The following is a 15,142-nucleotide window of genomic DNA, read 5'->3' as shown; positions in this document are numbered from 1 at the left end:
GTGGTGTACAAATCTAACATGACAATACGACATTACATTTTCTCATCAATTAACAAACAGAAGTTGCATTAAATCTTTAATATTTGAAGGCATTACCAGATTTTCAGACATTTAATTATAAATATTTCTTTGCGGTGTTTAGCGTCACAATTAGACTTTTCAGCTTTTGAGGTCTTAGGAAGACACCAGGCGCCCCTATGAGCACTATATCATCAAGGGCACGTGTCAGACCTTCAATCCAGATTGATAGAATTCTATATTGAACCCATAGCAGTGAGGGGCAAGTGATCTGGTCAGCAATCTTACCGACTAAGATACAGAGGCCCTTCAATTGTATAATATAATACACAATTTTTATTATGTTGCTCGACTTGCTGGCAATGTATTTTTGTGAAGAAGTACGGCGGACGTTAGTTACATACCGAAACATATTCACCAAGTGAACACATTTTCCAGTGGCACAGACACTCCAAGCATAAACGTAAATTATGGTGTTCACAAGTGTAATATGAATCATCTTACAGGTTAAACAGATTTTCTATAACCTTAACAAATCATACCAATTTTACCCGCGCAACATCACATCACACACTTGGCGTGCCCAAGTTGAAAATTTGTCAAATCCTTCTATGAAATTTCCAGAATTCTTTTACATTTTATTACAGAGGAGCGTGTATATTTATGTTCTTGTAGGTATATATAGTGAATTTTGCAGAGAATTTTCAACTACTTACAATTCAGATTCTTTTGTATTCAAGTCACATTCCATACCATTGAAAAATAATATTTTTAAACTGTGAAAATATCAGTTTATTTCACTAACATATTCCAGTATATTTCACTTAAAACATATTTTAAATTTAGAAATTCAATCTATTAAGAATTCTTTTATTAAAACAGAGCATGGCATGATGCACTGGTCCCATCTTAGGGGGACGCATATTGCTACATTCACAGTTCATACAGAAATGCAGAAGGGGTGCATATTCAAGAAATCGATGGTGGGAAAATAAAAAACATATTCCTAAACTGATATAATACTGATGGAAACCTGTAATATTCAGTATTTTGTGGATAAGGATGTGGTACTATGAATGTAATAGGAAAACAGAGGTCTTTTGTGAAAGTACATTCAACACAAAATATTAAGCTTTGTATAAGGAAAAAACAGGTTTTTTACAATAACAGTGTTCCAAATAATGTTGAAGGGATGAGATTTCTTTCTAACACACCAGTTTGCTTAAACATGTAAAAATTTAACCGCCACGTCATTTCAGCTCGGATGGACGCCATATTTCTCATTGATAAAAATGTAAACAAAAAAAATCAGAGTGGGATTAGCATTGCAAGGGCATAACATGACATTCTACACAATGAATACCTTAGAACAGATATCTAAGATGCTACCCAGGTCAGGCGGTAAATGCATAATGGCGATCATTTGGGAATTCATCTTGAAAAGGTGGTTAATTTTAGTTTATTTACATGGTTTTTTAATTTTCCCACGACTTCTCGGCGATTCACTGCAAATGTATTACTGCGCCGGACGAAAGGTAACTCTAATAAAACAACGGGAGACAACTTAGGTGTCAGCACGTGTACGATTTTTAAAAAAACATGTCGATGATATAATTTCTTATCAAATAATGAATCCTATTCAGATATTCGTCTTTAATATTAGAAAATTATAATTTCTGTGGACATTTTCAAAAAATATTACTTACATTGGACTACTTTGCGCATCAAACTGGTTTCCGCTTCAGTTGCGAGCACTCCGTTATACTTTTTGACAACAATGAACAAAACACAAAATGAATCAATAAAGTCACTTATAAACCGACTGCTACTTAAATCAGTGTAAGTAAAATTGTTGTTACAACACTATACATGTTCGTTACGTTATGAGATAAAGTTTATCTTGAACTGCATAATCCATTAATTACGTTTAGATGATATTGCATTTACAACTTATTTGACCCCATTTTTTTTACGTGAATGACAGCATTCTCGTGCAACTCGTGCAGACAGAGTTATGGAAGTATGGTGGAGAATTCAAGGACAATTATAAATGACATTAAAGTGAGGATAACTGTATATTCATCCATTTTGATCATTGACATGCCTGCTGTGTAGTAGTAACTTTTGTGAACAAGATTAGAATGTTACTTTTTGCACATATACACATTGATTGGACCTCTCAACCAATTTCATACCTTATTTTAGGGATTTTTAAGACAATACATTTTCAAAAGTTTGTTGAATGTGTTTTTGATATTTAAGTGCATTGTATTCATGAATACCAAGTTAAAAATTAATAATGGCAACATTCTAGGCCCTTATTGTAAGCCACTAGACTTTTGTAACGATAAATGTTTAATGTATTAAGGGGAATATACTCTTTTAGTTTTGGAATGTGGCATTCCTTGACCACCGTATCTTTTCTTATGCACTACTTTGTAAACAAACTAAATAATGTGTTTTAGCTTACATATGCGAAATGAAAGCAAGACAGTGACCATATTTCACATTCTTTCTTTAAATAGAATCTGTAGGACATGATAAATGTTTGGACAAGGTGAAGCACTATTATTTTCGCACCAAAAGTCTTAATTGTTGACTTTGAATGTACACAATAAGTCTTATGTAATTCAACAATAACTTTCTTGTTTCAGTTTCCTCATTTTTATTTTAGTGAGCAATCTTTTGTGTACTTATAACAGTTGAAACAGTATCCATTTCATGTACCAAAACCTTGTACTTTTTTGCAGTAAATTTTAATCATACCCCACCCCACTTTTTTCTAATTTCAAAAGTATGCTCTCCCCTTAACTACCCCTTCAGACAGGTTTGTTAAAGCTAACACTGTAATAAGAGTATCTACTAGCTGATGTATTCTGAATTCTGTCTCAAATTTCAGACCCTTGAAAAAAGCCGTGGCAATGAAACTGTATCCAATGACTTCAGTATCAATCTTGCGCAAAACTCATTTTAATGATTTATGAAAGCAGAAACAAAAGGATCAGTTTCATACATTTATTGTACAAGGTCAAATAATTACACAATTACTTTTCTTCACCTTTTTAATATAAAAGATCTGACAAGAACAATGATTTTCGAACGAGTTCAACATGATACTTTTAGTAAATATTCAAACTGTTGTAAAATTATTCACTTATAATGTAAACGGACCTTGTTTTAGAAAAGCTTGTTAAGCCTCAACATTTACAATAAATTAACGAGTTTTCAAGCTCTTAAAATCTGCACAGTAATCAAACAAGAGGACAACATTATCGTTACAACACACACTTTAGTACCTCTGTACTAAAATTCAAATTTTTATCTATTTCATGTAAATTCTCCTAGGATGTTTATTATCTAATGCTTTAAAAAGTAACACAGAATCCACGTCTTTGTTATGTCTGTAAGCAATGTCTACGTTATGTTTATAGCTGCCTTGATGGTGCTTGTAAAGTTTTCAGCGTAAAACACAAGTTTACACAATACCCCGTGCGTATGTGGCACTTTTCTACTTAAAAACATGTCTAAAACACAGAATGTAAGCATTCTATGACAAAATGATGAAATGATGATGAGAAATAAAGCACGATGAAAGATGAGCGACTGTTCATGTATGTTGTTCGAACACTGATGATTATGGACACAATGTTTAGTATGGTCTGGACCGCCTGTCATCTCTACCGCCACCGCCACCGCCACTGGAAACAGTATAAAAATTCAGATAGATATGCAGAAACTAACACAAAGTATTATCTGCAACAACCTATAGATATTTCAATTTCAGCTAATTTGAATGGAAATTTACTTTACTATACTGACATGCATTTGCTGTATCAGCAAAAACTTTATTTTCTTATGTCTATTATGCAGGGCTGTCGTGACCCTGAAATGCTCACCTGACCTTAAATATATGTCTCATGACACACAACTATTTGTTTATTATGAAGAACATTCATCCTATGACCAGGGCAAGAAAGAAGCAGTCAAGTGAGAACCAGTTTGTTTCTGATAAAAATTGGCGAACATCAATAAGAAGTGTTTACATATTTTTCTTTTAAAGGCTTTGCAGCCCTTACATGCAGTCAAGTAGAACTAGAATGGTGTCCATATGACACAGATGTCCCCTCATTCTGTGCCATCCTCTATAGAGCAAAAACAGGGCCATAACTACAGTAAAAATATTCAAAGAAGAATCCATCCTTTTTGGTCATCTGCACATCTACGAAAGTTTGAAGCAAATCAGACTAATAGTCCAGGAGTAGGACACACAAGATTTTTCTCTATATTCCATATGATATAGCAAATACTATCAAAGGGCCATAACCGGAAAAAAATGTCACAGAAAAAATTCCTTCCTTTATGGTCATCTGCACATCTAGCCTCTTCATCTGTGCAAGTTTGAAGCAAATCAGGCTAATTGGACACGCAAGATTTCGGGATGTACAAAAGCAATGCTATATGCTTTCAAGCAGCGGCAGAACCCAAGAACAACCCGCCAACAAGGCTTCCTAGCCAGAAAGAATTCTACAGGCCATGCAGTTTTAAACCCACAGCAAAGGGTCGATTCAGCAGTCAATGACCTAACTACAGAGCCAATGATACTCCTCCCAATTTAATGGAAATATGCAACAAATCTTTTCAATGTCACTGTTTCAAATTCAACCTACCGTCCACCACCGTAACCTCCTCCACCTCCTCGGCCACCACCACCGCGACCTCCTCTATCACCTCCTCGTCCACCACCAAATCCTCCACGACCTCCTAAAAATAGCAATTTGACAAGATTAACTTTTCACTTTCAAGCTATGTACTCCAAATAATTTCTTTATTTTTTCATTTCCTTCTTTTCTGAATATTACCTAGTATTTTAGATAATTTAGCTTAATGACCTATTTAATACAAAACACACATAACAGTAATGTAATTGAATTAATTCAAGTCTATTGCATAAAGCATGTAAAAACAACGCCTATAGCAAATTATGTGAAATCATGAACATTCATTGGGGACTAATTTTTCTGAATGTAACTGTGTGAACCCACAAAATTAGATATAAATCCCATTCCCATTCTACTGTTCAAAAGCTACACATTCATATCCAAACAAAGTAACCATTTTGGCTAAAACCAGTGTTCACAAATTATTTCACAGTAACAGCATTATGTAGTCTAACGTAACCAAGTTGATTTTGGCTAAACTGACACATACCTCTATCCCTGTCAAATCCTCCACGTCCGCCACCCCCTCGGCCTCCACCAAATCCACCGCCACCACGACCTCTACCACCACCTCCACGTCCTGAAGCAAAACAAGGTGGACTACAACATCAATAAAACCACTCAGAACAGCTTATAAATAAATATAGTAGTACAATTTTAATGCCTTTCAATTCATTTCTTATGAAAAACATAGGTTGAAGATAGCCCAATTAAAGCATAGGTTTCCTATTGCTCTGCATCATCAATTTTTATCATTTGAAAAGTTACAGATGTGCTTCTCTTGAATAATTTTTTTTAAACTATCCAAACATCAGCGAGATGACACATTTTTATTCATATTTCTAAACCCTCCAATATATTGTAATATTTACCAGATAGATTATGAAATCCGAATAGCAACTCCTGAACAGAAATTATGTGAGACTTTTAATCTATGTTTTTAAAGCATTGAGTTTTCCTGACTACAAGCAATACACACCTATTCACATTTCCTAAATGCTTTATACATTACAACCTATTATCAATTGCTTCCTTCTTCATAGTGCATTGCAGTCCCTCCCTTGCCAAAACTTACGAGATTCACTCTACATTCCTGACAAACATTTTCCAGAATTGTCAATATCAGACATACGAGAAACATATTCCTGTATATACTGGACAGTAAATAACTTACCAAAGTCACCGCCGTCACCTCCAGCACCTTCAGGTCTTGGTGTGTTACAGAGATTACAAGCGTTCCTCCAACCAAAGTTGTTATTGCCACAGTCCTCGTTAGGACAGTTCCAGTCTCCTTGACGACTGTTTCCGCCATCTCTACCACCTCCTGTAGCAGCAAGACATCCAAATTTGTATTGTATTTAAATTCATGTCCCAAAATTTATCACCAGATTCAGTTTTATGCCATCAATAAATGTTCAATTTTAAACTGCAACTAGAGATGCTTTTGAGAAAAGCGCATGTCTCCCACAACTGCCCCTATGAAAAATGTTAGTTTCTCTAGATGTTTCAGACGAGTGGATCCAATTAGATGGTCTGGATGAGTGGATCCAATCAGTAATTCAAGGGCCATAAATCAAAAGTGCCTGGGCGGGTTTGGCTAGTTATCGAACTTGGCCGGGGTCTCATGGTCAACACATTTTGTTTCAAGTTTGGTGAAGATCGATGAGAAATGTTTTGATAAGGGTGCGGACAAGAGTAAAAGGCCGATTTTTCGATAATTAAAGGGGCCCATAACTCTAAAATGCCCTGGACCGATTTGGCTAGTTATCGAACTTGGCCGAGGTCTCATGGTCAAACACATTTGTTCAAGTTTGGTGAAGATCGGAGAAGAAATGTTTGATTAAGAGTGCGGACAAGAATAAAAAGGCCGATTTTTCGATAATTCAAGGCCAAAAACTCCAAATGCCTGGACCGATTTGGCTAGTTATCGAACTTGGCTGAGGTCTCATGGTCAAACACTTTTTTTGTTCAAGTTTGGTGAAGATCGGATGAAAAATGTTTGATTAAGAGTGCGGACAGGAGTAAAAAGGCCCAAATTTTTCGATAATTCAAGGGCCGTAACTCCAAATGCCTGGACCGATTTGACTAGTTATCGAACTTGGCCGGGTCTCATGGTCAAACACATTTGTTTAAGTTTGGTGAAGTTTGGGATGAAAAATATTCGAATTAGAGGCGGACAAGATAAAAAGACCCATTTTTTGGTAATTCAAGGGCCATAACTCCAAGACGCCTGGACCGATTTGGCTAGTTATCAAACTTGGCCGAGGTCTTATGGTCAAACACATTTTGTTCAAGTTTGGTGAAAATCGGATGAGAAATGTTCGACTTAGAGTGTGGACAAGCTTTGTGACAAACACACACAGACACAGACTGGAGTAAATCAATATGTCTCCCACACCACTGTGTGGTGGGAGACATAACTACCGCATTTAATACCTCCACACACCACTTTGATACAGGGTAAGTAATATATTGTGATTACGATCTTCGATATTCAAATGCGATCTTGACCTTGGACCCAGTGACTTTGGCCGTGTGCTCTGCATATTGTCTTGGTGCATTAATTTTATGAAAGTCTTCTAAATGACTTAGACAAAATTGACGGAACACGAAGTTAGGTTATTTGATCTAAGACTTTCAAGAAGGCTATATTTAGGTGAATTATAAAGAGATGTTGTATACTGACCTCTGCCTCCACCTCGACCACCTCTATCACCGCCTCCACGGCCACCGCCACCGAAACCACGTCCACCACCACCACCACCGCCGCCGCCACCTCCTCGTCCTCCACCAAACTGACTAACTTTCCTTTGAGCAATCTGTACTTTTATTATATTACCTTGAAAGTCTTTCTCTGAAAAGTACAAGATTTGTGCATAGGTCATATTTTACAATTCTGAATCTTGTACAAGTGTAAGCTGTTACATTATTTCTGCAAAACAATCTTAATTCTGCGCAAATAATTTTGTCAAGGAAAACAAATGAGTATTTAAGGTATTGGACCCCTAATAGTAATGTTTAAACAAGAGGGCCAAGATGGCCCTAGGTCGCTCACCTAAGAAACACACCATAACAGTGTAAAACATGTTTGACCTAGTGATTTCATGGAAACAAATGTTCTGACCAATTTTCATTAAGACTGGACCAAAAAATTGGTCTCTTGCGATAAAACAAGCATTTTCTTAGATATGACCTAGTTTTTGACCCTAGATGACCCATGTTTCAAACTCAACCTAGATTTTATCAAGGCAATCATTCTGACCAAAATTCATGAAGATCAATTGAAAAATACAGCCTCTATCACATACACAAGTTTTTTCTTTGATTTGACCAAGTGACCTAGTTTTTGGCCTCAGATGACCCATATTCAAATTCGACCTAGATTTCATCAAGGCAATCATCCTGACCAAATTTCATAAAAATCAATTGAAAAAAACAGTCTCTATCGCATACACAAGATTTTTCTTTAATTTGCCCTAGTGACCTAGTTTTTGACCTCAGATAACCCATATTCAAACTCGACCTAGATTTCATCAAGGCAATCATTCTGACCAAATTTCATGAAGATCAATTGAAAAATACATCCTCTATTGCATACACAATGTTTTTCTTTTATTTGACCTAGTGACCTAGTTTTTGACCCCAGATGACCCATTTTCGAACTCGGCCTAGATTTTATCAAGGTAATCATTCTGGCTAAATTTCATGAAGATCAGTTGAAAAATACAGCCTCTATTGCATACACAAGGTTTTTCTTTGATTTGACCTAGTTTTTGACCCCAGATGACCCATTTGCGAACTTGGTCTAAATTTCATCAAGGTAATCATTCTGACCAAAATTCATGAATATCAATTGAAAAATACAGCCTCTATCGCATACACAAGGTTTTTCCTTGATCTGACCTAGTGACCTAGTTTTTGACCCGAGATGACCCATTTTCGAAATCGGCCTAGATTTCATCAAGGTAATCATTCTGACCAAAATTCATGAAGATCAATTGAAAAATACCGCCTCTATCACATACACAAGGTTTTTCTTTGATTTGGCCTAGTGACCGAGTTTTTGACCTGAGATGATCCATTTTCGAACTCGGCCTAGATTTCATCAAGGCAATCATTCTGACCAATATTCATGAAGATCAATTGAAAAATACAGCCTCTAGCACATACACAAGGTTTTTCTTTGATTTGACCTAGTGACCTAGTTTTTGACCCGAGATGACCCATTTTCGAACTCGGCCTAGATTTCATCAAGGTTATCATTCTGACCAATATTCATTAAGAATAATTGAAAAATACAGCCTCTATCGCATACACAAGGTTTTTCTTTGATTTGGCCTAGTGACCTAGTTTTTGACCCGAGATGATCCATTTTCGAACTCGGCCTAGATTTCATCAAGGCAATCATTCTGACCAATATTCATGAAGATCAATTGAAAAATACAGCCTGTAGCACATACACAAGGTTTTTCTTTGATTTGACCTAGTGACCTAGTTTTTGATCCGAGATGACCCATTTTCGAACTCGGCCTAGATTTCATCAAGGCAATCATTCTGACCAATATTCATGAAGATCAATTGAAAAAATACAGCCTCTATCGCATACACAAGGTTTTTCTTTGATTTGACCTAGTGACCTAGTTTTTGACCCGAGATGACCCATTTTCGAACTCGGCCTAGATTTCATCAAGGTTATCATTCTGACCAATATTCATGAAGATTAATTGAAAAATACAGCCTCTATCGCATACACAAGGTTTTTCTTTGATTTGACCTAGTGACCTAGTTTTTGACCCGAGATGACCCATTTTCGAACTCGGCCTAGATTTCATCAAGGTTATCATTCTGACCAATATTCATGAAGATTAAATGAAAAATACAGCCTCTATCGCATACACAAGCTAAATGTTGACAGACGACAGACGCCGGACATCGAGCGATCAGAAAAACTCACCTGAGCATTGCTCAGGTGAGCTAAAAATGGCATTTGCTTGGTATATTCTTAAAGTTGACCATGTTTCACACTGTGTTGCAAATTTTAAACAACTTTTACCGTGCCGTTTTTTGTAAATTTTGTATAATTTATGGTATTTCCTCACGCTCAAGAGGAGATAAATTCAATGTGATGGCCACTATCTAAAACGTTTGCAGAGAATTCATTACAGCATTAATAAAACACAAAATAAAACTGTAAAAATCATTTTTATCTAGGGTGCCTCAAGTAAACAGATTTAATGAGACAGAATTCTAACTCCAACATTGAACAAGAGGACCATGATGGTCCTGAATCGCTCACCTCTTCCCACATGACCCAGTTTTGAGTACGATGTCGTTTTTTCTATTATTTGACATAGTGACCTAGTTTTTGAGCTCATGTGACCCCGTTTTGAACTTGACCTAGATATTATCAAGATACAAATTCTGACTAATTTTCATGAAGATCCATTGAAAAATATGGTCTCTAGAGAGGTCACAAGGTTTTTCTATTATTTGACCTATTGACCTAGCTTTCGAAGGTACGTAACCCTGTTTTGAACTTTACCTAGATATCATCAAGGTGAACATTCTCACTAATTTTCATGAAGATCTCATGAAAAATATGGCCTCTAGAGAGTTCACAAGGTTTTTCTATTTTTATACCTACTGGCCTAGTTTTTGACCACACGTGACCCAGTTTCGAAACTGACCTAGATATCATCAAGGTGAACATTCAGATCAATTTTCATGAAGATCCATTGAAAAATATGGCCTCTAGAGAGGTCAAAAGATTTTAATAATTTTAGACCTACTGACCTAGTTTTTGACCGCAGTTGACCCAGTTTCAAACTTGACCTAGATATCATCAAGATGAACATTCAGACCAACTTTCATACAGATCCCATGAAAAGTATGGCCTCTAGAGAGGTCACAAGGTTTTTTTATTATTTGCCCTACTGACCTAGTTTTTTATGGCACGTGACCCAGTTTCAAATTTGACCTAGATATCATCAAGGTGAACATTCTGACCAATTTTTATGGAGATACATTCACAATTATGGCCTCTAGAGAGGTCACAAGGTTTTTCTATTTTTAGACCTACTGACCTAGTTTTTGACTGCACATGACCCCTTTTCAAACCTGACCTAGATATCATCAAGATGAACATTCAGACCAACTTTCATACAGATCCCATGAAAAATATGGCCTCTAGAGAGGTCACAAGGTTTTTCTATTATTTGACCTACTGACCTAGATTTTGACGGCACGTGAACCAGTTTCGAACTTGACCTAGATATCATCAAGGTGAACGTTCTGACCAATTTTCATGAAGATCTTGTGAAATATATGGCCTCTAGAGAGGTCACAAGGTTTATCTATTTTTAGACCTACTGACCTAGTTTTTGACGGCACGTGACCCAGTTTCGAACTTGACCTAGAAATCATCAAGATGAACATTCAGACCAACTTTCATAGAGATCCCATGAAAAATATGGCCTTTAGAGAGGTACCAAGGTTTTTCTATTATTTGACCTACTGACCTAGATTTTGATGGCACGTGACCCACTTTCGAACTTGACCTAGATATCATCAAGGTTAATGTTCTGACCAATTTTCATGAAGATCTTGTGAAATATATGGCCTCTAGAGAGGTCACAAGGTTTTTCTATTTTTAGACCTACTGACCTAGTTTTTGATGGCACATGACCCAGTTTCGAACTTGACCTAGATATCATCAAGGTGAACATTCTGATCAATTTTCATGAAGATCTTGTGAAATATATGGCCTCTAGAGAGGTCACAAGGTTTTTCTATTTTTAGACCTACTGACCTAGTTTTTGAAGGCACGTGACCCAGTTTCGAACTTGACCTAGATATCATCAAGATGAACATTCTGACCAATTTTCATAAAGATCCCATGAAAAATGTGACCTCTAGAGTGGTCACAAGCAAAAGTTTACGGACGGACGCACGCACGGACGGACGACGGACACCGCGCGATCACAAAAGCTCACCTTGTCAGTTTGTGACAGGTGAGCTAAAAATTAAGGTCGAATCCTGTGGGTCTGTTTTGAATTTTGCTCACTTCATTCAAAAATAACCTTGGGGCAATAGTAAAACCTACCTGCATTTCTTCCACAATATGTAATCTAAAGAATGAAGGCAAAATAGAGAACTTTTACCGTACGTAACTCAGTATTTTTAAAAATGTCTAACTCTACCCCTCCTGATTCAGAGGTAAATTCACATTGAACAACAAAAAATCGCTTATAAAATGAAAATTTTCAACTTTTGTACAATTCATCCATAATTAGTCTTGAAAGAAGTAAAAACTTACTAGAAACAAGAGGACCATGATGGTCCTGAATCGCTCACCTATCCTCACATGACCCAGTGTTGAACTGAGTATGACGTTGTTATTTCTATTATTTGACAAAGTGACCTAGTTTTTGAGCACAGGTGACCTAGATATCATCAAGATAAAAAATTCTGACCAATTTTCATGAAGATCCATTGAAAAATATGACCTCTAGAGAGGTCACAAAGTTTTTCTATTATTTGACCTAATGACCTAGTTTTTGAAGGCACGTGACCCACTTTTAAACTTGACCTAGATATCAAGGTGAACATTCTCACCAATTTTCATGAAGATCTCGTGAAAAATATGGCCTCTAGAGAGGTCACAAGGTTTTTCTATTTTTTGACCTACTGACCTAGTTTTTGATGGCACATGACCCAGTTACGAACCTGACCTTTATATCATCAAGCTGAACATTCTCACCAATTTTCATGAAGATCCATTGAGAAATATGGCCTCTAGAGACATCACAAGGTTTTTCTATTTTTAGACCTACTGACCTAGTTTTTGACTGCAGGTGACCCAGTTTCGAACTTGATCTAGATATCATCAAGATGAACATTCTGACCAATTTTCATGAAGATCTCTTGAAAAATATGGCCTCTAGAGAGGTCACAAGGTTTTTCTATTTTTAGATCTACTGACCTAGTTATTGAACGCACGTGACCCAGTTTCAAACTTGACCCAGATATCATCAAGGTGAACATTCTGACCAATTTTCATGAAGATCCATTGAGAAATATGGCCTCTAAAGAGGTCACAAGGTTTTTCTATTTTTAGACCTACTGACCTAGTTTTTGACCCCACGTGACCCAGTTTCGAATTCGACTTAGATATCATCAAGGTGAACATTCTGACTAATTTTCATGAAGATCTCATGAAAAATATGGCCTCTAGAGAGGTCACAAGGTTTTTCTATTTTTAGATCCACTGACCTGGTTTTTGACCCCACGTGACCCAGTTTCGAAATTGACCTAGATATCATCAAGATGAATATTCTGACCAATTTTCATGAAGATCCATTGAGAAATATGGCCTCTAGAGTGGTCACAAGGTTTTTCTATTTTTAGACCTACTGACCTAGTTTTAGACCCCACGTGACCCAGTTTCGAAGTCGACCTAGATATCATCAAGGTGAACATTCTGACCAATTTTCATGAAGATCTCATGAAAAATATGGCCTCTAGAGAGGTCACAAGGTTTTTCTATTTTTAGATCTACTGACCTAGTTTTTGATCCCATGTGATCCAGTTCCGAACTTGACCTAGATATCATCAATGTGAACATTCTGACTAATTTTCATGAAGATCCATTGAGAAATATGGTCTCTAGAGAGGTCACAAGGTTTTTCTATTTTTAGACCTACTGACCTAGTTTTTGACCCCACGTGACCCAGTTTCGAACTTGACCTAGATATCATCAAGGTAAACATTCTGACCACTTTTCACGAAGATCTCTTGAAAAATATGGCCTCTAGAGAGGTCACAAGGTTTTTCTATTTTTAGATCTACTGACCTAGTTTTTGACCGCACGTGACCCAGTTTCGAACTTGACCTAGATATCATCAAGATGAACATTTTGACCAACTTTCATAAAGATCCCATGAAAAATGTGACCTCTAGAGTGGTCACAAGCAAAAGTTTACGCACGCACGCACGGACGACGGACGCCACGCGATCACAAAAGCTCACCTTGTCACAGGTGAGCTAAAAAGGAAAACATGGAGAAAAAAAAATTGGTCCCAGTGGGGTTTGAACCTACGCCCCCCCTGAAAATTGCAGTCAAAGTAGGTTTATGGTAACAATTGAATACTCTTCAAAAAGGAGATACTCTATTACGGGTCCAATACCTTAAGTCTGTAAATGACTCCTTAGTTGACAAGATATCATACATCATGAAAGCTATATGAAATGCTCTATATGAACTTCCATTATAGTAAATAATGTTAATTTATTTGCTCTTATGTAATCACCATACCAAGCCTTCAATGCTGAGCAAAATAGCTGGCTACACCGACATCACAACGACAGCTAACACTGCACAATTTAAACATTTTGGAGGAAGATCATCAAGGAATCTCCTTATTTCAGACATATATTCACAACTACAATGTAGATAGAGCCACCAACATTACACCAGACATAACATACAACATATACCTCCCCCACATTAAAAATTTCACCAACGATAGGCATGAAACAACAACAGTAAGGAGAAAGAGGTCACAAGCTACGACTTCTAGGTTGCAAATGACACCCAACAAAATCACATGTTATGATGATGTAACAAATAAGTAATTGTAGAAACGTACCACTAAACCAGTTGATTGCAGCCTTTGCTGTCTCTGGATCATCATATGTCACAGTGGCCTCACCCTTTGGTTGACCAGACATCTTGTCTTTGTAGATCCATACTTTTGGTTTTCCAGTTCTTTTGTCAGTCTATAAAATATGCAATTATACATACAAATTTCCGGAAAATTAGATTGTAAGCATACTTAACATCAAACCATTTACCAATATTATATAAATACATGTACTAAGAAAAATTGACCCAAATTAAACCATTTCAACATAAACATGGGCCTATAAATTCTTTCTGTTCTTTCCCCTTGATGGGTTACCCTGGCCTATACCATATAATTTTCTCAGACCTAAGAAAAGCATTACATCTCTATATGAGCCGCAGTCTGGTCAGGATCCATGCTGTTCGCTTTCAAAGCCTATTGGAATTAGAGAAACTGTTAGCGAACAGCATGGATCCTGACCAGACTGCGCGGATGCGCAGGCTGGTCTGGATCCATGCTGGTCGCAAAACCACTATGTTGGTTTTCTCATGGCACGGCTCATATGTGCTTTATCGACTGATAACATTTTTGTGGTTTTGGCTACATTTCCTGGAGATGTGAAGTTAAGAAGATACAACACAAGGGAATTTAATGGATCTATATGACCAAAAAATATTAGCAACCAGCAAAGATCCCTAATGTCTCAGGTCAAACCTCTGAAGTAATGCCTATAGTTTATGAAGCGGAGTAATGTAATTTTAACTGAGCCAGTGTAAAAACAGT

General features: G+C 36.8%; 1 protein-coding gene across 3 annotated transcripts in view; it reads right to left on the bottom strand.

Annotated features, from left to right (window-relative positions):
- Positions 1-3,529: 3,529 nt before the first annotated feature.
- Positions 3,530-15,142, bottom strand: part of LOC123534220 (RNA-binding protein cabeza-like) — a 28,390-nt gene continuing 16,777 nt past the window's right edge. For all 3 annotated transcript variants that reach the window (XM_045316360.2, XM_053520175.1, XM_053520176.1), the window contains 6 exons: positions 14,384-14,513; positions 7,423-7,590; positions 5,911-6,060; positions 5,227-5,316; positions 4,686-4,779; positions 3,530-3,716 (listed from right to left, as the gene is read on the bottom strand). In XM_045316360.2, the coding sequence (XP_045172295.1) occupies positions 3,668-3,716; positions 4,686-4,779; positions 5,227-5,316; positions 5,911-6,060; positions 7,423-7,590; positions 14,384-14,513 (681 nt within the window). In that variant the 3' untranslated portion in view covers positions 3,530-3,667. The remainder of the gene's footprint in view (positions 3,717-4,685; positions 4,780-5,226; positions 5,317-5,910; positions 6,061-7,422; positions 7,591-14,383; positions 14,514-15,142) is intronic.

Source organism: Mercenaria mercenaria, chromosome 12, assembly GCF_021730395.1.
Source record: "Mercenaria mercenaria strain notata chromosome 12, MADL_Memer_1, whole genome shotgun sequence".
In the NCBI taxonomy this organism is placed as follows: Eukaryota; Metazoa; Mollusca; class Bivalvia; order Venerida; family Veneridae; genus Mercenaria; species Mercenaria mercenaria.
The sequence above is the reverse complement of the archived record's forward strand: the minus strand, read 5'-3'. Positions and strand labels throughout refer to the sequence as shown.